General features: G+C 39.1%; 1 protein-coding gene across 3 annotated transcripts in view; it reads left to right on the top strand.

Moving 5' to 3' along the window:
* Positions 1-25,642, top strand: part of DMD (dystrophin) — a 1,854,428-nt gene that overhangs the window by 1,629,646 nt on the left and 199,140 nt on the right. For all 3 annotated transcript variants that reach the window (XM_031673322.2, XM_072956638.1, XM_072956633.1), the window contains one exon: positions 10,811-10,889. In XM_031673322.2, the coding sequence (XP_031529182.2) occupies positions 10,811-10,889 (79 nt within the window). The remainder of the gene's footprint in view (positions 1-10,810; positions 10,890-25,642) is intronic.

Genomic DNA, 25,642 nt, shown 5'->3' with positions numbered 1-25,642 from the left:
TTACTCAGTACTTACTTTGTAGCAGATGCTAAATACTTCTCAGGTCTTCCTTCTTTTTTAGTAAAATGTAGTATTTCTGCCCAAGCCATTGTAGGAATCTTGCTAACCATCAGGAGGAATGATGTGAGGGAATTTGAAGAGAATTCACTGCCACCTCTCTTATAATTTCTCCATCATTCTGTCTAGTCTTTGTTCAACCATTTGTGATTTGCTGCTTTGGGATAGTTATCATACCAGACTGCGCCCCAGCACACCAGTTGTCCCTCCTAATTTGTACACATCTCCTTGTCACCTAGGATGAAAGTGAAATCGCCTTGACTCTTCCTTCTTTCTGGTACCCTTACGTTTAACCCATCATATCCCATCATACCATCTCCTGGGATTTTTTTCTGGGAACTTCCCATTTCTTTACTTTCTCCAGGCTTCAGTTCATCCTAAAACACCACTCTGACCCTGTTATTTCTTTATTAAAAAATTTTATGTAGAGTATGAAAATGTTAGCAGTAGTTGCCGCCAGGGTGGGAAGCAAGGTGACTAGAAGGATATGGTATATGGGAAGCTCACTTTTTAAAGATTTTCATTGTTCTTCTTGAATTCTGTTATCATATGAAGGCATTAAAGAGAAATAACAGTAAATGTTTAAAGCAATTGATTATTTACAAAAATATTTGAATGACTTCCATGAAAGACAAAGTGAAGTCTCTATTCTTAAACCTGAGAGTCAAGTACTGCTCTGGTTTGACTCCAAGATACATTTCCAGCCTGATACTGTTCAGCTCTGCCTCTGTTTATACCCCACATCTGGGCCTCTACCAGTGCCAAAAAAAAGTTGTTCATTCTGCTTTTGCCACACAGAATGTTTCTTCTGTTTTTGCCCGTCAAAATCTTACCCAACTTTGAGGGCCCAACTTAAAAGCTTCATTCCTTCATTAATTCAGTCCAGATAGTCTGTAAGCCCCATAGCTATTTATGCTTCTTTTAGCACTTCTAGCACAGTTGCCAGGAAAAGAAAGGAGTGAGCATCTACTGAGTGCTAAGTAGAGTCTCCAGCCATGCACTGTACAGTAGCCCATTCTCGGTACACCGGTTTCCTCATAAATAGGAGTACCTTCCTCACGGGGTTGTTGATTCTCTCAAGTATTTAGTTGGATTCCTGCTATGAGATAGGCATGACCTGGATCCTGGAGATCCCGCAGGGAATGAAATAGACCAAGTCCTGCACTCATCAAGTTTACTTTTGGGTAGGAAAGGCTGAGATGAAATATACCTATAGAGCTCTTAAAACAGTGCTTGGAGCGTAATACGTGCTCTCTAAATGTTAGCTGTTAATTGCTGTTGTCAGTGTTGTGGTTATTCGGTCTTTCTGTTTATAGATAAGGAAACTAATGCTCATAGACTATTAGATAAGATGCTGAAGGTCAAATAGCTAGCAGGGGATTCCATCTCAGGTCTTCTTGACCCGTAGAACAGGTGGCCTTTCCAATATACCGGTGGCTCCAAAAACAGAATGGGTAGAGCTTTAAAGAAAGTACAGATTCTCAAGCCCTAGCCCCAAACAGACTAAGACAGAACATCTAGAGATGCGCTAAAAATCTGTATTTCTAAAAAACTTTCCAAGTAGTTGTGATACTCTGCCAAATCGGAGAATGACCGCCCCACCTTAAAATCTTTCTTATGTTACTTCATTATGCCTATTTATAAATAGCTAATCCATAAATGCGTTAAAGATAGGCTCCTTGTTTGCTTATTTATTTTGTTCTCCTTTTTCTCCTAGCAGAGTGCCTTATAAGCACTCAATAAGTATTTGAGTAATTAATTGCTGAATTATTTAATTAAAGTTGCTCTTAAAATGCAAATACAGCTGTAGTACTAGAAGCCTGTTATGAGCTATCATTGATCTTCCTGGGGATGTTTATTAATCAGCTAAAAACCAGTACTTGGGAAGGACAGGCTAAATACCTGGGAATGGAACTGAGAAAGCCTCCAAACCAAATGGTAGCCCCATCATTCCACAGCCTAGGACCCCTACCTTACCTTGCCCACACTTCACAGACAACTTCACGTAAAAATGCAGGAAATATATTACGAAAAATCAAGGGAATTCTCCCTCCCATTTTTGTTTCTTTTAAGTTGACACACATATCTGTTTTGGAAAATAGGGAGAAAAAAATCTCTTTTTTAAAGAAAGAAGAAAGATTCTTTATTCTTGTCACACCATGAACATAGAGTTCACTGCTGTACGTTAAGATTATAAAGCAGGATCCCCAAATGCAGTGGCTGATTATTCACAGTAGACATATTAAGTCAAGAAGCTTATTTTTTCTCTCTTTGCTAAGGCGCAAAGCCTGGGGCTATATGCATTTTTATTACACTTTACTGTCTTGGTTTCACTTGAGGATTAAAAAGAAAGTCAAGGTACAGTGCATGTATCCTGATGGATTTTAGGATTTCTTGCTTTAGTGAAAGGAAGAATCTCATAAAGTACCTCAGATTATTGCTTAAGGAAGTATACCTACTTCTGTGATGACCTAGAAATTCAATCTTTTGTTTCTCCTATAAAAGATCACATTGTATTTTAGATTTTTACTCTCCTGTAGTTTTCCGCACTATGTAGAGTCCCATTAAAAAACAAATAACTTTCCTTTAGATTTGAAGTGAAAATATCTCAAATCGTTCAGGGAAGTGTTAGGACTATTCAGGGAGCTCACACACCACCTCGAGGTTGGGGTGAGGTCGAGTGAAGGAAGAGGCTGGGGGGGGGGTTGGGCTGTATAGACTGAGAGGGGGTGATATATGTCAGAATTTTAACTCCAGTTCTGACAAATCTACCCTGAGAAACAGCAGAGGTGCATCGCCGCATCTTCTAACCTTTATTTCGAAGCATGAGTGTACATACTTATTTAACTCATGCCTCTTTTTCTGATATGCAAAGAAAAGAGAACGACTGGAGGCTGCAGGATTGGGAAGTTCAGTAGAGGAGATCTTCCGGTTTATGGCTTTGTAAAGAATGGCCTGATACTGGTTTGGCAACTCTGTGACGGTGAGAGAAAAGAAAGGCTCTTTTCAGTGGCCTGGAGGAGAGCTGGGCACTGGAAACAGCAGCTCTGGCAGACAAGGTTCTTTGATATGTGGTCAAATTAACAATGAAGGGAGTCAAGGTCAGGAAGCTTTGGGAATGCTGTGAGGAGAGTGTGGGATTTCAGGAGCATTGATTCCCTTGGTTAAGGACTGCTGCCAGTATACTTCAGCAGGTTATCCCTCCCGACCAGCATCGTCAAGGTGATTAGGAGAACAAACAAATCTTCAAGTGTATGATTACTCAGCATAGAAGGGGTTTGCCGTTGAGATCTTAAAACCATTAAACATTTCTGCTGCTTTTGTTTTTTTCATTTATCTTCAAGATGTCAACCTGCTTTAGTCATCTTTTAGTATGAATTTGCTAACTGCTGTATACATTGTCTTTTTTTTCTTTTTTGGATGAGACCAGTTCTATTTTATCCCCCTGATAATTATTTGAAATTGCCACTTCTGGTCCTCGGGAACACTCCTGTGTTCTGCTACCAGGAGGCGTAATTATGTAATTATCATGTGAGCATTATGCTCCTTATGACCCAAAATGCCACTGGAAAGGAATGCTCCCATGGCCTCGGAAAATTTTTGCAAGAGTGATATCTTCCAAATGTGGGCTAAATGAAGCTTAAGAATAAATAGCTGAAGCTGAAATGTAAATGATTTCAGGTATTGGTGTTGCAAGGTGTGAGCCACTTGACTTTAGTTCATGCTGCAAATCATGAGATGCATGAGGAAAGGTTTTAAAAGGGAACCTATTTTTTAAGATAAAATCTGCATCAAGTTACATCATCCAAGCAGAGTCATTCAAGTTTTCTCTCTTTGAAACAAACAAACAAAAAAAAAAGCAGAAGAAATACCTTCTATGATCTCTTTCCTTTCCATCACATTTTTTTTTGTAACTGTGTAGATGTAACAAAAACTAAAGATTTTGACAAATGAAGCAGGATAAGGAGGCTGATTGCTGCTTTTCTAAATTAAAATTAATGATACCCTTAAGGTACTTGGGTCTATGAAGTTGACTTAATGTTGATATAACCTGACTCCAATATCACAGAATGAGGCAGTTACACGAGCATGAAAACTAAAAAATAAACTTCCAGGGTGCATTTTGGAAATTGGTGAGATGAAAGCGAAAAGCTTAACAATGGACAAAGGACTTGCTGTGTGTCCTCACTTGCTTCCCGGCTGATGGAAGAGTTCGCCACAATTAGAGGACTAATGTTTCTGGAGAAGCATTGGGCTGGCTCGAGGCTGGGGCCCCTGTTCACATCATGCCTCGCCTGCCTCGCAGGGATGTACAGCCACTTCATTGTAGGTGCTCTCTGTGTGCTCAGCGGAGTCTGTGTGCTCTTCTGGTATGTTGTACAGAAACACAGGTGGGGAGAGCAGGTGGGTGGGGGGTGAAAAGGTGGATGGAGGAGAGAGGAAAGAAAAGAGGGACTAAGAAAAGGAATCAGAGATTAAGAAGACTGGAATAAGCACAGAAATAAACAATGGAAGCAGGAAAAAAACTGCTGAGAGAACAACATAAAAAAGAGGTGGATTAATGATGGTCTCAGATGGCACGCATTAGCATCCATGCCATAAATCACACAAAATCAAGTAATAATTATGCTCCTACTCAGAGTGGGCACTGTGTTAGCACTGGTTGCTTTCCTGTGATCTATCCTGAAGTCAAATGCAAGAAGCTCTGTGTAATGTGTAAGTGTCTTAGTATCAAGAAAATACATAACTAAGTTCAAGGAAAACAGAATTCAGCCAACTTTTGCATTCACCGAGCCCAGATTGTTTTGCCACAGAGCTGTACCTGTTACAGATCCTCATTCCAAACCTATCTCAGACCACTTTTTTTTTTTTTGGTCACAGTTCAGAAGCAATCAGAATTAGGAGAACAATGACTGGATTTTATTGGGAAAGGATTACAATTAGTTAAAAAGATTTTAACTGGAACTGTAATAAATGTCAGGAGAGTTTCCAGGATAATGTTTGGGCATGTATTTTTGAGTGTTACAAATAAGGATTTGGAAGTAAGAATGAATTATGAAGCCCTCCCCCAAGAGATAAATGCATACAGAAAAGTGTACAGACTGTAAAATTTCAAGGCAAAAACTCACAAATAGACTGTAGAGAGTTGTTTGTGTGCATGCACATCATTTATTCACTAGCATTGCAGCACAAGGAGAGTTTTGTTTTTATGGGCTCATTAGAGTAGGTGTGAAGTCTGGTTCTTGCATGCCCATGGATATTTATCAAGGATCTAGACAAACTAAGCGCCAGAAAATTGAAATGTACACTCCCAGTTACATCTTTTCCCAAGACCGAAGTAAATACAATTTATATATGTAGTGCCAGTAAGAACACTTGGACACTAGGAAAAAATCACCTTGTCTAGCAATGTATTTCCACCTCAGGAGGGAATTCTTGGCTCTTCTAAAACTCCAGTGAGGATAAAGACTTAAAAGTAATTAGCTAGCAGGTCAAAAGAAAAAGTAGAGCCCTTGAGAACTTAAAACAAAGTTAAGTAACAAATATTTGCATTTAGATAAATGTATTTGAAATCATTTCTAGGAGCCACAGTGTTACCTCATTTTCTTTCTTCTCCTTTTGGCTTACTTAAAGCGTTTTTGAAGGAAGAAAATGAAATAAAGATATTCTTCAAAATACACAGGAATGGACTAAGCTTTGGGAAACAGTCACAGCTGGGAATGGAGTTAATTATCATTAATTTAGTTGAAGGACTTGATGCTCATTCATTATCCCCCAAATTACACTTTCAAGAATACCTTAATAATACTTAGCATAATGCCTAACATAACAGGAACTTAAAAAGCCTTTTCATTCATGCATTTATTGAATATTGAACATCTTCTTTGTATTAGGCACTGTGCTTAACTGTGAACGAGACAGACAAGGTTCCTGTCTTCATGGACAAGGAACTTACATTCTAGTAAATATCTTTTGAATGAATATAGAGACATTTCTTGGAGTGAAAGAAGGGATGTCTCTGCAAAGAGTGCGCTGCCTACAGAACTTACTGGAAAGGAGAAAGCAAAGGGAAATAATATAGTCCTCATAGCTCTCAAATATGATTATTTAAAAATTGGAATTAAACAATATGGAAGAGATTTAGGCTCTTGGTTTGTCTTATAAATTACTGCTTTTTTAAATTTTTTAAATCTAATGTTGTAAGCACAATGAATCTAAGTGGTTTTCTTCTTTCCCTTTTTTAGCTTTAAGCATCAAAATAGAAGGGAAGAAAGAAGGGAGGGAAAGAGGGGGAAAGATATTTCCAAAAACTTTTATTGGGAATCTTGAAAAAGAAATTCTTCATTCAAAATATAGTGGTTATGGTGAAGATCCTTGAATAAACTATACATTCATTCATTCAACTAGTACTGAGTCCCTGCTATACGCCAAATACTGTCTTAGTCACTTGGGACATCATAGGCAAAGAAAGATGTGTCCCTGCCTTCATGGTCTGTTGTTTTAAAAAGAACTTTTATTTCCCTCTGACATGCTTTTTCTGAAGAATTGCTGCAGACTAGATTATGAGTACTCACGGAGCAGATGGCGGTGTTCTGCCCATCTGGGGTAGTTCTAAAGAGTAGACCCTTGTGTTTCAATACATAAAGTTTCTTCCAGTTCTAAGCTTTCTTGGTCTATGATCTAATAGGAGATACAAGATGTATGCTTCCAAAAGGGTGTTATAATTGCATTACTTTTTTATGAAAGGAAACAGAGATATGGCCTATTAATTCAGAGGAAAGTGGGTTCTTTCTGCCTTTTTAAATAATTCTATTCGAACTCCTTTGGTTCTTCCTTCTCTGCTCACCTTCTAATGCTCGATTCTACCCCTGTTAGTCTCACTTCCCAATCCTTCCTTTAATGCCTGGGACAAATTGCTCTTCTCTAACTGGCTATGCATGACATCTAAGTTAAATGTTTCAGTGTTAGGTTAAATTAATCATATTCCAAATAAATTCATCCACCCTTTTGCCACTCCTCCCTTTTCTAATTTCCGTATTTCCATCAGCAATGTCCTCAATCTCCAAGTTTAGCACACTGGAAATCTTGAAGTTTCATTTGCTTTTACAAAACTTACACTCCAACACCAAAGTGACTAGTTCTTCCTTCTTTCAAAATACCTCCTAATCTATACCTTCTTTTCCATCCCAGGCAATACAATCTTAATTCCAACACATGTCACCCAAATCTTATCAATTGCAACAGCCTCTAGCTGGTCCCAGGCTCCAGGTCCCTCTTGAATCTGTTGTACCCCACACTGACAGATTCATCTCCCGGATGCTAAACTTCCCTCTCAAATCATGAATCACCTCAAGGAAGTCTTCAGGGGTTCCCTTTGCCTCTGAGGTAAATCTTGAGCCTCAGTGTCTGCAATGTCTTGTTTTGCATTACCTGTTTCCAGCATACTTAGCCTACTGTGTCTCACTGTCCTCTCTCACTCCAGCGTTCTGCTACCCCAGGATTTTCCTTGGCTTGTTTCCATTCCTCACCTCCAACCCTTTATGCTTCCAAAGGTCAAGACTGCAGCATTCTTTTCTGGCAGATCTCTTTCAGTATTAACATATACTTAAAAAATGAACAAGTATACAAGATCTTAAGGTAGCTCACGGAGAAAAAAATGTGACAATGAATATATACATGTTCATGTATAACTGAAAAATTGTGCTCTACACTGGAATTTGACACAACATTATAAAATGATTATAAATCAATAAAAAATGTTAAAAAAAAGTCAACAAGTAATTAACCAAGTAAAGGATGAATTGTGCCAGAATGCAAGGTAGTGGTGTATAATTTCTGGCTTTTGCTTCCTAGTGCGTATATAGTATTGTATACTGGTTTTAAAAATCCACTTAGTAAGGTCTAATGCATGGAGATTATTGTTTCAAAAGTTTATCTAATTTCATTTCCTTGCCTAATGGCTCACAGAATAAAGTGCTTTGTTCTTAAGTCTCTACAGTTTGTGAGGATCTTGTCTGCCTTCAAGTTTTTCTCTTTCTTAAAATTATTTCTTTGCTTATTCAATTGTGCATTCATTCCATGCTATGCCTTTCTGTAAAGATAATTTGTGGAAAGAAGTATTTTATGCTTAATTCTTTAGTTATTTTAAGACTATTTTCTGAATATTTCATTTCATCACACAATACGTTTTTAATTTCAGTCTCACTCTCATACATTTTCTTAAGTTTGAGTTATAGGAACAGAAATTCACCTTTATCTCTTTTCAATGCTTGGTAATATTGGGTATACGCTGAAAACTACCACCATGATCTTCCCTGTATAAGAAGAAAGCAACCTTCAGATCGGGGCTTATAATGGGCTCAGTTGCTATACCCATGTGGTCTTCATGAAGCTATCAACCTTATTGCCAGAGGAGGTGGCCTGTGGCACCCTGGTGTTCCTTCACCATCCACACATGCCCTTGGGGATTTCTGTCTCAGTATGTGCAAAGCTCTCCAGTCAGTGTCCACGCCCATCCTTTCCTCCCCACTCCCAAACTTTCACATTCATCTCTCGATTGATTTGCTTATGAAATGACCCATTCTGCATTTAGAAATAATTATGTATTCCAAACATTCATTTGCATGTGTTCTTCTACAACTCTTCTCTATAATCTTATGATATGACATTCTTCCAGACCAGGAACTGACCTTGCATTGGATCATAAAATACACTGATTACTAAAAGTTTCATAGATTGTACACTAGGTTAAGTCTACTGTTAATAAATTAATTTTAAAATAAAAGGCCAACTGCTTATTAAGTATTTATATAATACTTTTTTTTTTCAACTTTAATCTCTGGAATAGCAGTTAAGAGCAAGAGCCAGACTGAATGAGCCTGAATCCTAGATCTGTCAGTTTACTACCTACTTAAGCTTAGGCAAGTTTTGTCTATTTTTTTCAATCCTCTCATGCTTCAGTTTCTACATCAATGAAGTGGGGAGATAATATTACTTCCTACCACAGATTATTGTGAAGATTAAGTAAGTTACTTCATATTGTCATGCACAGAGTGCTTAATAAATATTAGCCATTTCTGTTTTGTAGGTGGTGCCTTGCAGACTATAACCTATTCCTCTCCATTTATTAACCATAATAGCAACAACAGCAGTAGCTGCTAGCATTTACTGAGCAATTATCATGTGACAGAAACCAGCCTAAACACTTCCCATGTATCATCTTATTTAATTCCTCTAATAACTCTATGATGTAGGACATATTGTTGTCCCCTTTTAATGACAAAGTAAGTTCAAATTAGAATAATTTACCCAGGGACATGCAGCATGCAGTGAGTGTCAGTGAGCATTCTAGTTTATTCTCCTGTATTTGTTTCTGTCTCTCCCTGTCTCAAACACACGCATACATACATACACATACACTTACCCATTGGTTTGATCAACTAGTCATTCCACAAATATTTCTTACACTTACTACTGTGTGCAGGGTTCAGTGCATCCTGTGGGAGGGAGGAGAGGAGAAGAGAAATAAGCAAAGAATGGTTTCTGCCGTCAAGAAGTTTACAGTCCATGCAGGAGATAATCATATGCGTATAACGAAAACAAATGGGTATGCTAGAAGTGCTCCAAGTGTAAACCCTGTGCTGTAAGAATGCTGAGGAAACAGTCACTTCTAACTGGGGGGATTGGAAAGTTAGCATATAAACACAGAACAGCCTTAAAAGGGAAAGAAGAGGACTAAGAGCATTCCAGAGAGAAGGAGAAGAGAGAATAAGTCGCCGGGGTCTTACATAGGATGCAGTATCACAGGACAGACGGAGTTTGGCTGGGAGTGCAGGGTCATAAGGCTGGGAAAGTAGGTTTGAAATGCCCCTCATGTTTTTGTGTGCATAGCAATGACGTAAACCCTACTTTTTTTGGAAATCTACTTAGTTATCCAAATATTTGGTCCGAGCAAAGATGGACAAGGCTAGATAGAACATATAAGAAGAAGATTGTTCTGCATCTATGCTAGGTCCGTGATTGATATGGGAAAGTCAGAGCTGGCTTTAGACCAGACTACCTGAGCCACTTTTCACATGAGTTCAAGACTTGTTTACCTCTTAGGAATTATCCACTCCACATGAGTGAACCTGCTTGAGTTCTGATCTCTCTGGGCAAGTTCTGCCCACCCTCTAGTTTCGCATAAGCTGTTCAGAACCAAATCAAGAGCCCAAGGTAAGAAGCTAGGATGCCTGGAGCCACCACTAATACAGGGTTGGTACAGTGCCAGATGACAAAGTATACCGTTTCACCCATAATGATCCATTCATTATCAGTCAATATGATTCCAGAAAACATGTCAAAAACAATAGACTAAGAGAAAATATGTATCATTTCTGAGATCCTTTAGTCACCTAGTATAGTAGCAGATGGCAACCTCCCTAATCTTTTCATGGAAGATTTGCATTGTTGATGGTATGAATTGGAGCTGTAGTTCATTTGTGGCTACCAATGAGTAGAATGTAGGGGAAAAAAAAATCTCATTTTAACATTGTCAAGGCTGCAAATCTTTTTTGTTTGGCCTTGGTTTGATAAAAATGGGTCCTAGAGGCCAGATACAGAATTAAAACAGATATTGGAACAGAGTTAGGAATTGTTGCTTTATTGTTCCAGCCTTAGAAGTCTGAAAGATCTTACCAAAAAGGATACATTGTTTTCAGTACTCCTCATTATATACCATGGTAGAATATCATCTCTCTCCCCTTCCTCCCAGGTGGCCGTTGAGGACCGCATCAGGCAGCTGCATGAAGCCCACAGAGACTTCGGCCCAGCGTCCCAGCACTTCCTTTCCAGTAAGTCGTTGTCAACTTTCCTTGCTTAACCTCTTCATTGCATCTTGGTGGCTAAGAATTAAGAATTAAGAGTTGAATTACAGTCATCTCTGCCAAATACACTGGAAGCATAAATCATCCTGAAATACAACTTAGTGGGTGAATTAAGAAGGTTAAGAAGAGGAGGACCAATTAGATCATTTTGTCTGGTCCTCAGCTAATGCATAATCATTTCCTGTAATGTATTCTCAAGTACTAACTTGAGTAATACTTTTGAATCTAGTAATCTTTTTGAATCTTTAGTTCTGCTTATAGCAGTTCACTTCATAAAGCTGATAATTATAATATAATATCATTATTATATGATAATTCAGTATGTATTACGGTGAATCTCTGATTCTTTATCTCTATATAATTCATCAGCTACTCCCTGCCTACAACTTGGAACTTCAGCCCATTATGTTTTCTTTCTCTAAGTATTCTTATGCCCCTTTATCCTTGACTTCTGTTCATTCTTTTTCTTTTCCATGTTACTATTTTATTATAATCAATTATATTATTTATTATTAAGAAATATTATATCTTTTATAGTTAAATACATTTTATAATTAATACTAAGAGGAATAGCCTGGGTTAACTGAAAGTCTATTATTAGAACATCTTGTTAATGTAACAATGCATATTAAATTGTCAAGCTCCTGTTTTCCTCTGATTAATGCTGTTAATTTATACCACTTTTTCTTTGATTATGAAAGTATATATGTTTGGGGTGAGGTTGGTATTTTAAAAGCCATACTTCTACCACATGGGATTAGTATCTGTTAACATTTTGGTGTATTTCCTTCTGGTCATGAATGAGTATGTATGAAAGCTTAACCATCATTTTAAGGCAATTACTTTGTGCCTGGCAATGTTATAAATATGACCCAGCTTAATCCTTAAAGCAACCTATAAGGTAGATACCATCATTATACCCATTTTAAAGATGAGGAAATTGAGACACACAGTCACACAGCAAGTGGATGACAGAGCCAGGCAGGATTCACACCAAAGAAGTCAGCTTTACTTAATTGATATATTTTATAGAGAAGAAGCAATTCTATATGATCTACCTTTATTCTTCTGCCTTCTTTTATTTTCTAGTCCTTTTCTTTCTTTCCTGTTTTCCATAGGTTAATAAAAAGATCCATGCTCACAGACATTTTAAAGTATTTGAATTGATGCTTTCATGGGTACCTCCAGTTGGCCATTGTCTTTTAGAGCAAAAATTACTAGAAGGTGGTGGTCCTGTGTTTTTTGTTATACATTGATAATGTACTAAGTAAGAAGTTGTCTTATTTTCTTGACTGGGCCTAACCTTATTATCCACATGCAGTCATTATTTGGACAGTGTCGCACATGCTTAGGAGGTGCCAAGAAAAAAGGGGGAAGTTAAAGCAATATACATAATTGAGCGGCATTGTGGCTTTTTGGAATGTCTCTAGAACAATTATAAACCCTGCAGATTTTGGCTTCTATATTTTTCCCAATTTCTGGTCTGCTTAAATCGCCTTAGTGGCAGCCATTCTATTCAATTTAATTGAGATTAACGGCGATAACATACTTGTAAGTGACTCACAAACCATAAATAAAAATATTGCTATTACAAATATTAATGACTCCTCAGACACCACGTATATGCATTCATTCTTTAGTCTCTCTGTCTGCCCCACCCAAATGCCTGTGTCTTCCCCATTAAAACCTATTCTCCAAAAATGGTATGTTATACTCATTTAACCCAGGTGACAGGTAAAGTTTACTGTGTTCTTCTCCTGGGTTTTTTGCATTTTAATAGGGTGAAAAGCCATAAGCCTGAAGAATGGCTCTCTAGAGGTGGAACGTCAGCCGTAATCTCTGAGCTGTGAGGGAAGAACTTTGAGGGCCCAGGAGGGGCACCCCACACCTTTCACACTGGTGCTCACTTCCAGGAAGGTCAGGCCTGTAGACACAGACACTCATAAGGACACTAATTCACCTGCTTAAATGGAGCCAGCCCTGGAAGTTGCCAATTTCTTAAGTACTCCAGTGGAATTCTCCAATTTCTTAAATACTCATGTGGAACATCAATATATGCTTTAGAAACTTTGCTTACTTTGACATCTGTCAAAAAGAAAACCAATTTGGTTTAAGGGATATTTGAGAAGTAGGGCAGTGAGACTAAGGACTGAATAAAGATTATTTCTTTGTGTTATCCTTTTTTAAACTACAAAGGTAATATATACCCCTCAAGGAAGTTTTGGAAAGCACAGAGCACAAATAGGAAAAGAAAAATTATCCGTAATCCCACCACTCAGAGATAACCACTACTAAAAAATGTGGTTTACACACTTTCTTGCAGAGGATTGTGTGTGTGTGTGTGTGTGTGTGTGTGTGTGTGAATTCAGATTCTCTCCTTTTTTTAAAACCAAACAGGGATAAAAATATATTACAGTTTTATGACCTGCCTTTTTCCCTTAGAACTGTAATAAAAATACTTTCATGTGTTTATTCCTCTGCAGAGTAATTTTTTAAATGGCAGGGTAGTATTGCCTTCTGTGGTTGGACCGGATTTACTAAGACAATTCTAAATCACTCAATATTAAGGTTATTTCAGAATTTTCACTATTTTATCTAACTTTTCTTTAGTTATGTGTGTACCATATCTAACATCCTTTGTACACCTGTTAGACATCTCAAACTCTTTCTACAAGATAAATCCCTAAAAAATGGAACTACTGTGTTAAAGGATGTTTACATTCATAAGGCTTTTGATACGTATTGCCAAATGGATCTCTGGAAAGTTGCACCAAAAATTGGATGCACCATCAAAACCATACTGTAGGCAGGTCATCTCTGAAGTCCTATGTGCTGTTAAATTGTGCTCTTCAAAAGAAAAAGAGCTTTTCCTCCAAACAAATCAAAGTAGATTTTAAAAAATACCGTTAAGGTCATATTAAGTGAGTCTGAATTGTTAGATGTCTAGTAATTTGCTTCCAGGTTACTAGGAATAATAGCAGAGTGATTTCTGAAGTTTAGAAGTTACAACGAAAAGAAAAATAAGGATGAGCCACTAACTGCACCCCCTAAACGTGCTCGCTGTCTGTCTGTCTGTCTCTTCATTTTATCCTCTCTCTCTCTCTCTCTGTCTCTCATACACACACACACACACACACACACAGACACACACACACACACACACACACACTCCCCTTTGAAAATTACATTACCAGCTGTCTTTGTTATTTTATCAGTAGAGAGAGGCAGCCTTTTACTAAAGAAAAGTATTCACTGTTTCTTCTTGGTGGCCCAATCTCTACTTGTTAAAGAAGTTATTTCTTTTATCTTAGATCTGAGAGAAAAGGAGGAGAAAAACATTGTAAAATATGACCTCTATCCATCGATAGACACTAGCTTGCTTTAATACTAGCTTTAATATTCTACTACTTCTGATTGACTTCTGTGACTTAAACCAAGAAAAAGGAGACATTCTAATAGTGTGATTTAAAAGTTTATTTATCCTTAAAATTTTATGTATGTTTAAAATATATTCCTGTCAATGATGAAAACTGTACTATAGTATTCGCTAGATTAGGAGTCTGAAACTTGTCCATCTTTTGTTATTTTCAAGAATTTAAGGACTTTAAAAAAAACAACAAATTTAAGGTCTTTTTTTCTGGCTATTTTCTCACTTCTCTGGGCTTCTGTTCTAAATTTTACTTTTCTCACCAAGGATAACTATATATTTGGGCAAAGGTAGAAATCTCTCTGTAACAGTAGAAAGAACTTACATTTGTCTTAATATTTTGCAAGTTCTAGAATTACCTAAAGGGTCATTTTCCAAGCCACGTTCCTCAGAACAGTAATGTTCTGTATGATGTTAATAACTCTCTATTGAAAAAATAGTTCTGAGGTCAATAAGATTGGAAAAATACTAGGTTATAAAAATAAGCAAGTTTCTTTCCTGTTGGAATTCTTGTAGCTTTTCATAGACATTGAAACTCTAAGAGGGGGATCGAGTCAGTGACTCTTATGTCCTACTTATGGGACTATGGAAGCCTTTTTCAGGGACACCAATTAATTTCTCACTAAACATGCCATGGAAAATAGTATAGGAATCTTTGCCCTAAAGTGGTATTTGCGGAAGAGTTTAATAATGAGAACTTTCTGCTGAAGGTAGTAAAAACATGATCCAATTAAAAAGAAAATGAGTATTTATGAGGCAAAAGGGTCAGCTCTTTCCTGAGGTTTCCAGCCCCTACCCTACCCCAGGAATCCCCTTATGCTGTGGAATTTCCTAACTGGAGAGAAGCTTAGAGAATATCTATGAGTTGTTTTCAGAGTCCTCATTAGTGAATCCTGAAATCAGTTTAATGACATGCAACCAGCAATTTTTTAATGGAATGAAATGGAACAGATTAGAAAATATCAGAGTACATTGCACAAGCAAGGTTAAGTATCACTTTGACACTCTGGTTTCAGTTAGGGGGTTGTGTGTGTATATATACTTACACTACATCACAATGTAAAATGTGTTCTTTCTGTGGGTGGCAGTCCAGAAAGGTTGAGGGTACTCAACTACCCTAGCCCTGCCCTTACTTTAGAGATGACGGAATAGGGGCAGAGAGACCATATGACATAATCAAGATCACGCAGATGGGTATAGTGCTCCGGGGCCAGGTGTCATCTCACCAGTGGGGTAGGATATTGGTTGAGAGTGCAGGCTCTGGAACTAGATCAATCAGGTTCAAATTCTGGCTCAGATATTTAATCTCTTTATTCCTCATCTGTAAATGGGGATAATAATAACATATTTCACCAAATTTAAGACATAGCCCACATGTTTTAACTGCTGTGAAATCAGAATATAGCTTATATCCAATGGGGTTTTGAATTCAATGAAATATGGTAATACTATCTCATAGTGTTATAATGAAGATCAAATCATTACTTTACGTAAAACCCTTAGAGCAGTGCCTACATAGTAAGTGCTATACAAGTGTTTGTTATTACCGTTGGTATCATTTCTATCAACTCAATAGTATAATTTAGTATCTACCTGTTAGAGTCAAGCTACACGTAGAAGTAGCATTCATTCTCTTGCATTTAATTCTCAATGTAAGTAGTCTCTCCTTCCTGAAGACGTTTTTCATGGATCTCACCTGAATGTGCAGTGTTTTGCATATTATAAGAGCTCAACAGTTACTTGTGTAACTAACAAGTAGGTGAATAATCAATGAGCAGACCCTAATCTCTGTCAGGACCAGATGGTTTTAGTCTTGTTGACAGTTATATCCTCCGCTACCTAACGTAGTATCTGTACTTGGTAAATGTTCAATAAAATCATATACAGAGTAAATTGTCTTATACCCAAAAGCAGAGAGGTAAATTTCCTCCTCCCATTGTTAACACACAAACAGTGGCATGAGATTTAGCATAGTGACTACCCCATAGTAGACACTCAATAAATAACATGACCTTTTATGTTGCCTCTCAGCAGAGAATAATAGCGTTCATAACCAGACGTAGTCCTTTTTCTGAATGTCTACTGTGCCATGTAATGTATTAAGGGGAAAAGCTGTCTTCGAAATTACAGCATGATCACAACTATACTAGAAAATCAAATATAAACAGCAGAAAGGTTCACATAAAGAAAAGACTGAAAATCAAATAACATCAAAATGCAGCTGTTGTGTTTCACTTTCTCTTTACTTTTACAGATTTTTTACTAATAAGCATGTATTTCTTTTATGATGAGTGAAAAAAACTGTAAAGGCAAAAATTTTTATTCTCTGGTTCTTAACCCAGTGACCTCTTGCAGTATTAAACTCTATTGATGGCTGTGGAACTCTGTAAGACAGATTTTCTTTTTACTGTTGGTCCTGAATTTAAAAGCTGTGGGTTTCATTGAGTGATTTTCTTGTTCTCAGATTATGAGACACTGTAAAAAGAAAGAACTGATCAGTTATTTCCTGCAGGCGTTATAATCTTAACTGCCTTAATCAAATCCCTGGTTAACTATTTTTCTCTTGTTAAACCAACCCAAGCGTTTACAGTTTCTCCTTGCTACATAAGGCTAAAAAGTTTATTTTCATCTTGAGCGTTGCCCGAACCTCACCCTCACCACCCCTCCCCCCCACTCACACACTTAACAAAAAAGATAGGGGGGAAGAACTTGAAGCACGTTTAATAATTGCTGACATCTCACCTAACAGTGCTGCAGTCCTTGCTACCATTGTCCTCAGGGGATGGATGAATTTGAAATACGAGTGGGCCAATAATGTAAAGCTGAGATCGGCTTAAAGAAGCCATCATGGTAAAAGTCAGGAAGAGGCTTGCAGGTACAATGTGAGATGACTTTCAGCCCAAAGCCATCAGGTAAAATCTCAGGGCAAAATAATTTGAGCCAATTCCTTCAGCAGTCACGTGCCGTCCCGAGTGTTGGGAATTTGGGACGAACACCGTCTAACCTATCAGTGATCCTGGTAACCCCTCCGTAAGTTCGCAGATGTCTGCGCAAAGCAGTCACACTGACGATAATTACACTGTCTTCTCAGAACCTATTTCTATGGCCCTTTCTCCTTGAGCTCAGATTTGTATTCTCCAATTTAGACCTTAAATTTATTTGCCTTAATAACAGAATGTTGCCTCATTGGCTCTACACATCCGTTTATTTCAACATATGAGAAAGCTTAGGCAAGTTCTCAGTTTCTGCTGGGGGAATATGTGTGCTGGAACTGGTTTATACTAGCTCAGGAGAGCCAGTTGTTACATATACCAGAAATTGTGGACTGGTTGTTAAACTGAACTTTGGTAGCTTGAAATCAGCCATAGTGAGAATATCTTACCCCCACAAAAATGGGGAAATACTGCAAATCAAGATTTTTTTTTTCTTTTTGACATAGCTGGTTTACCAGAACACCACCAGATTTATTTATGTTATTAAGATCCCCCAAGCCAAGTTCCTGGAGACAAAGCTCAGGACCCAAATATCTATCTGTCTTATGTAGGTTGCCCACTTGTCCTGGTTTGTCCAGAATGTTCTTGGTTTTAGCACTTAAATTGCCACGTCCCAGGAAACCTCCTCAGACCTAAGCATACAAGGACGGCTGCACATCCTAGGCTTAGGTAGAGTTCCAAGGACATAGAGCCTTACACGAGGATTCTAGTACAAGTTAAGTTGTCCAGAGAGCAGCTCTCAGGTGAAGGGGAGGGAGGGAAGCAGAATAAAGTTGGGGGAAGACTGGTCAGGGAGTCAAAATAAGCAAGAAGATGGAGACTAACTTCAGCCTAATCACACCAGGAACTCTGGAGCACAAATTGGTCCATGGAGTTGGCCCCATATCGAGGCAAGGGAGCTGAGCTTTTGCTTCCCCATGTCAGTCAGCCATTGGGTGTGGATTTCTAGGGAATGGTGGTCAGCAAGGCAGTTTCCATTTCACTGAGGGAGGTTCTCTGAAGATGAGTACAATGCGCCCACACCAGCCAATGCTCACAGCAGCTGGGGATGGGTACACTTGCCAGAAGAAGGGATCTGAGTGCGACACCGACAGCATTAACCTCTTCTAGAGTGTATGAAGCTATTATGATAGCCTGTTCATGCTCTGGCTTTCAAGCTAAATGATGATGCTTAGCTTGATCTAACCACTAACTAACCACCTCTCCTTCATCAAGTTCCTGCTTGGAAATTAGTTTGGTGGGATGGCAGAGATGAGGCAAATACCTGTTTCTTTTTTCATCTTCCTCATCGTGATAGTCTCCTCTGGGCGACATGGAGTACCTAGGGCTGGAAAACCAGGATCAGAGCTCTGAATCAGTTGCATGACACATGGACACTATTTTAGTTGAGTGCTGGCTCTGAAAGGTATATTTCTGCACTCCCCAGAAAATGAAGGCATTTGTGCGTTTGGCCTAGGGTAGCATTTTGTCATCTGTTCCAAAATACAAAGCTTTGCCCAACAGAAATGGTGGAATCACATCCCTGTGGGCAAAAATCATTACTTCAGTTTTTCCACTTGGATGTCTTCCATTTTCAGAACACAGCCAATGTGGGATTACAAAATACTTTTTGATGAGAACTTCGAGGTGAAAACAAAAGGCATTTTGGTGTTTCTGTAGACTTCTGTAAACAATTCCTGGTTTAAAAACCACTCTTTTGAACTTTTAAATATACTTTCAGATATCAGCAGTAACAATCATCTTGACTTCAGTCTACTGCAGGTGTGCTTTGGACTGTGCTGTGTGTCCTTAAGGCGGTAAGGAACAGGGATGGGCTTAGGTGATGAGGAGCACTTTAAGGCTACATGGGGACCTAAAGAAGGACGGGGAACAACAGTCACCATGAAGCATGTATTTGCCTGTCTCCATGTTTGCCTTTGCGGCGGTAGACTTCAAACTGCCACAGTACCTGGCTTCTCTCCTCCCTTCGCCTTCTCCTTACTCAGAGCTTCTCCTGCCTGCTGACTTCTGTTCTCTTCTTTAGCTTCCTGACTGTTTCTAAATTCCCATCTGAATTTCTCTCTATGTATTACAGTCAAACTCTCTAAGAGACCATCTGATTGGTTCAGTTATTTACTGTTTATTTAAAATGAAGGCTACCTTATAGGCCTTAGGCTAGACTGTAACCAGGCTCTCTTGACCTGGGCACTGTCAACACTTTAAGCCAGGCAGTTCTTTGTTGTGGGGACTATCCTGTGCATTATGGGATGTTGAGCAACATTCCTGGCCTCTACCCACTGCATGCCAGTAGCGCCCCACTCCCTCAGTTGTGACAACCGAAAATGTCTCCAGATGTTGTCACAAGTCTCCTGGAGGGCAAAATTGCCCCTGGTTGAGGGCCACTCCTGTATACCAACTCCTGGACAGTCTGTGGTCATAGCGATGGGGTCACATGAGCACAGAGTAGACTGACCTGCATCTGAGGAATAATTGGAAACTACTTTTCTGTGCTCCTAGGTCCCCTGAGTGAGGAGGAGGAGCTGCAGCAGATAATGCTCAGCTGTCTGTCCCTTCAGGAGCTGCCTCAGCTGCCTCACCCAAGGTCATGCCCCTTCCACGGGCAGCTCCTGATTAATGCAAGAGTTTAAAGATGTGGTGATTTTGGCCTCACTCAGGAGAACGCTATCATTCTAGCTGAAGAGCTCCTGAGGGTTGAGTGAGACCGTCACTGGGCCTGCATCCTAGCATGACTTCTCCAGGTTGCTGTTCCTGCTTCCTTTCTTCTGCCTTACACAGGTGTTGGTTGCAAAGCCACAGCTTACATCCTGATCTCTCACCTTTACCTTACAGTCTGCTTCCTGGGGAATGCAGTCGGTGAGGGGGTAGTGTAACTCACAGACATCTAGAAGCATCTGAGAAAAATGCATTGTACTAGGTTCATTCTAGTCACTGGATAATTTGATTTACTCTTGCTTTCATAATGAGGTTGATGACTTTGTCCAGTGTGTGTAGTGATGATCATTATTTAAGGTGTCTGACCTCATGATCTCCATTAATGGGTAAGGACTTTTGGGACAACATAAAATTACGTCAGCCTCTTGCCTTACACCTAAAGCTCAGCAGCATACATACCAATGACAGGCAAGAGTTAGAATGAAGGATACTCAATAAAATAGGTCGTAAAAGGAAATGGGTTGGAGTGTGAGCACCATAAGGGTAAAGGGCATGCACTGGCTCTTTTTTCTCAATTTCATGCATCTGACACCTTGCAGGTAGACACAGGATAGACCTTGATTGAATGAGTAACTTCACACTATAAAATTATTCCCACTCTAAGTTCTAGTAGGAAAGAACTTAGTCTAGTGCCTAGCCTAAAGTCCTAAGAAAGTTGTGAGCTTCACTCTATTTTCAGCCAAGTATGAGTTGATTCATTCTGTCACTCAAAAATACCTATTCAGTGACCAATATCGGTCAAACTCTGTTCTAGGTACTGGAGAAACAGTAATAAATAGAAGAGAATTTCTTTCTCATGGAGCTTGAATTTTAATAGGAGAAGGCAATCAGATCATTATAAGTTTGATAAAGAGGAATAAAGCAGACTAAAGGGGATGGAGGTAATAGGGGGAAGGGACTCTTTGAATGGGGTGGTTAGGGTGGTGACATTTGAAAGAGAAGTGAGGAGGCAAGCCAGGCAGATACGAGGGTCAGAGGGTCCCAGGTGGAGGAAACAATAAATGCAAAGACCCCAAGATTGGAGCATGCTTAAGGAGGTTGGGGAACAATAAGGAGGCTGGTATGACTGAAGCTGAGAAAGCGAGACGATGAATAACAGGAGGTCACTGAACAACCAATCGCCAGACCAGGTGGAGTCTTGTCTACTGCAGTTGAAAGCCTATGGAATCTGTTCCTAGTAAGAAGGGAAGACTTAAGAGAGTTCTGAGCGAGGAAGTGACATGGTGTGACTTACTCTGCCTGTAGCATCCATTCATTCATTCATAGATTTACTAACACTAGGCACTTGGAACAGGAAGATGAGAAAGTCAGAATCTTGGCCTTGAAACACTCAAATTCTTAACTATCTGAGTTGGACCCATGAGAAGAGGTAGATAGTCCTATTTTAAAAATCGTGACCTTCTATAGTTGTGGTAAATAGTGGGTGTTAGAGGAGTGGAGTGAAGGAGGAATTAATTCTACAGGGAGTCAAATGAGATGTTCTATAGAGACTAGTATTCCTGCACATTGTCCCTGAGGCCGCATTCAAAGCCAAGCTAGAGGCTATTTCATCTGATAGGAGTCTAGCAGAGAATGCTTCTGATTACCTGGCCCTTAATTTCTCTTAGCAAGACTCACAAGATGTATTCAGTGATGACAATCAGGTTCTCCCTTCTACTTAGCCAATCTGATATGATGAATATTCCCCTTTCCAATTTTCTATGTACCCTCCTTATAGCCCTTTTGTCCAGAAGAGGGATTTCTTATGTATGTATAATGAATATAAATATAGGTTTTAGAGAGTGCTAATGTTTTAATGAGCTAGAAATAGGCAGACAAGAGAGAGAATAATTGAAGGATTAGTCAACATGGGGGCAATTTGACTTGAAAGAGAAAATCTAAGCAGGAAATGTCTGGGAAAAAAATTAGAAGAGGAGTTGAATGGAATGAGCTCATTTATGATGTGAGTTAAGGGCAGAGGGATTTAGTCTCCAAAGGTAAGAAAGTGAGAGTTCATGTTGTAGAACTTGACCTAGGCCAGCTATCAAGGGAAAGAGACCAATTCAGAAGACTTGGCCTAGGTGATCTGGAGCAGATGCGTCTATTAGAGGTGTCAGGAGAAGAGGGAAAGTTCTGAAGCCAAATTCTCGGTTGGTCCTGGAGCCCCACACAGCAGCTCACTAGAACCCTTGCTCTCGTAGGGCGAAATGAAAGACACCAAGGCTCATGCCTTAGACAGGACAGGTCAGAGTACTCCTCTAACATGAACCAGCTGCACCAATTTAAATAGAAAAAAAGAAGATAGTTAAATTTGATAATGTGAAATTTAATTTAAAACCCAGAGCTAAAACTAGAAATGAAAATGAAAATGTCTGTTTTCTTTCTTTCCAAAAATACTTAGCTGTTTGTTTTGAGTTCCTAAGCAATACTGATATGGAATGATAAAATACAATGACTTTTGTAGTTGACACCAGCATCAGAATGCCAAAAGGGAGATTTGTCTACTTTCAAGTTTTACTACTCTGAGAGCTGCATAAAGGTTTTTGAAGAGTTAGAAAATGGCTGGGAAGAGGGATGATTTACTGGAGTTGTTTCCTAGGCCCATGCTTTGGCGGTAGCTCTAGAACCATAGCCTCTCCTTTACCCTGGGATTCCTCACACTGGCGTTCGTTAATGGAAGAAATATCCTGATAACTTGCTATATTGATTATGATGATAATAACAATAAGGGTAGGAGTAAGGAGACAAAAATATTTAGCACTTTTTGCTCTCAACACTGAGGAAGCATCTCACATGAATTTACCTGTTTAATCGGCAAAACAATCCTGTACAATAAGGACTATTATTGTCTCATTTCACAGAGGAGAAAATTGAGACTGGACAAGTTTAATAACATATGTAACTTCACGCTTGTAATCACTATGGATTATCAGCTTTAGAGAAGGGGTTCCAGGGACTAGTGAGTGGCAAGTGTCAACTGCATAGACTAAAGGGGAAAATCCCCATTAATCGTTGGATGATCATAGAGGAAGTGGCTAGTAACAAATGGGGGAGACTTGGCTTGTGAATATTTTTCTATTCTCCAATCTCTTTGATGTTCTTTCTTCTCTCTCTCTCTCTCCCCACCCCCTCCTATCCCTCTGCCTCCTATCATCACACTTGGTCTCTCGTGACCTGGATCACATTTGACTGGGGAGCTCTGCTTCAGGCACAGGTTGGCTCGGTTTGATCTGCAGATTGGCTGCTCGATCAGTTCAGATTGTCTCTAAATGTGTTGGGTCTTTTGAGGCCCAGGCTGAAGGATCAGAGGCCACCTGGCAGATCACCAGAGCAGAAGAGGACAAGCTTCTGGTCATGTCCTGTCTGCTGAAGCCCCACTGGCCAAAGAAAGTCCCATGGTCAACCCCAAGGTCAGGGGGCTGGGAAGCACACTCTGCTGACCATGCGGCTATGACTAAGATACAGATGTTTAGTTCTTTTACAGTAAAATAAAGAAGTGAGACCAAAATGGAATATCTGCCACTTTCCTGCTGCTTTAATTACTCTCATATTCTTAGCTCTTTCTCACTCTTACCTTGCTTTCTAAATGGAGGTACATCCCATCTATAGTCATTTGGTTTTTAATATCTGAGTTAATCCCTACTGGCTCAGGTTTCAAATTTTACTTTCCTTGAAATTTCCCTGGTGCCCAGTACAATATCATTCACACGGAGAACATTCAGCTAACGGTGTCGACTGCCTGCCGTCTTTTAAAAGCACATCTGGAGAGACACTAAAGGCACCTGGCAATATTGCACTGACTTGTTAGTAACCTGGCTAACCCAGATGGCCTAAAGACACTTCTACCTGGAGGAAAGCTCGATGGTAATACAGTGAGCCACTTCTGTTGGAAATCATTCAGAAATTCCGTGAGTCAGTCACGGCTCTATTTATATAGACACCTGTCCTCCTGATGTGTCCTTATGAGACTTGATTTCTTTCTTACTGTCCTAATAATCACAGTGAGGTTCTTCGAGTTCTGTACAAGTCGGTTTGCAGGAGCTTTTCTTTCAAGCAGTGCCACCAAATATTGGGTATTAGACTTTGTGGGACTGTGCAGCCAGCAGCATTGGATATTAGATATAGTGTTTATCTCCACAGCTCAGTCACCTTGCCAAGTAGCTTAGTGCGAACTCTCGACTTCCCAGATCAAATGTAAGCCTGATACTCCAAATGACTTGGCAATCTACTGACAAATCCCACGGTGTGGTATTCTGCTCACCATGCACGATGGCCTCAGAGCTCAGTGTTATCTGTCTGACAGCTCATATAATATTTACACGTTGTTATTCGTGAGGAATTTTAGTTAGCCATAAAGATTTTCACAGCTATGGCAGACATCAGAGGTCTCATTCATCACTCTTGTGACCTTCCCCTCTGGAATGTAGCCCATCTGTCTCTGCTGTTGAAATCTTTGTGGAAAATCTGCCCGTCTTTGAAAGTTTTGTAAGTGATCTCAAAGTTTTCATTGAATCTTTACTTTTGATATATGGTATAGGCATATAAAGGACTATTCTTATTTTAATTTAATGTTTTGAGAAGTGTTAAATTTAACTTGGCCTTTCAGTTAAATGATAGAAAACTTCCTCTTGCTGTAGGAACTATATGCATCACATCAAAAGCAAATAGAAAATAGAAATCATATAGAAAACAATTGCAGTGGGGAAAATTGATGTATACATACCTAGACATTCAGCATTAATAACTACATGAAAACTGAAACACTGTATTATAATCTTGATTATGACCACAGGAAGTGAAAAGGGTAGAATAAGTTTTTCACGTCATTTATTATTATAAAGAAGACCCTAAACAAATTTCATAAGTAAATGAATCAAGTGGTCTGGTGTTCCCCTCTGCATTTAAGTTCTCCTCCTTCATACCCAACTTCTCAAATGTTTAGCGTGGATCTAATTCTGTTGCTTCACCTCCGTCTACCTCCTCCTTCCACTTCTATGATCTGGTTCAGTCTTCCCCACTCTTAGAAAATTGCCCTGTTAAGATCACCAGTGATCTTGTGACCAGTATGTATTTCTCTTCTATACTTTTAGTCAGTTGGAATCCACTGGAGATCGTACCTCACCATGTGGCTGTCCTTCTTGTATTTCACCCTACTTCATTCTAGTTTCGGTAGTGTCTTTCTCTGGTGGCTTTTCTATTGCCACCACCAGGGGATAATTCTCCAGGGTACAATTCTCTTTTTAACATCCTTCTTTCCTTAAAGAGTCCAGCCATTTCTATGCCTTCAGCTGTCATATGGTACTTAACAGTCCTGTCCTTTAACTTGAGTTTCAGTGGAAAGACCAACCTTGCAAATATTTTAACCTAAATAGGTATTTTTTTTCCTGCCAGTAGAACTCCCAGTTGCCTGGTGACTAAGTCGTAGAAGTATGGAGTCATCCATGATTTCTTACTTTTACTGGACACCAAATTCCCTTATGCACTACCTCTCAAACTCTGCTCTCCTACCAGTAATCCACAGTATATAGTACCACAAAAATAATCTTCTTATCTTTCCATCAGTATGACTCTCTGATTATAAAACAGTCTTTGGTCCTCTATTTCCCATT

This window comes from Vicugna pacos, chromosome X (assembly GCF_048564905.1).
Source record: "Vicugna pacos chromosome X, VicPac4, whole genome shotgun sequence".
Taxonomy (NCBI): Eukaryota; Metazoa; Chordata; class Mammalia; order Artiodactyla; family Camelidae; genus Vicugna; species Vicugna pacos.
Note: the sequence above shows the minus strand (reverse complement) of the source record. Positions and strands in the feature narration are given on the sequence as shown.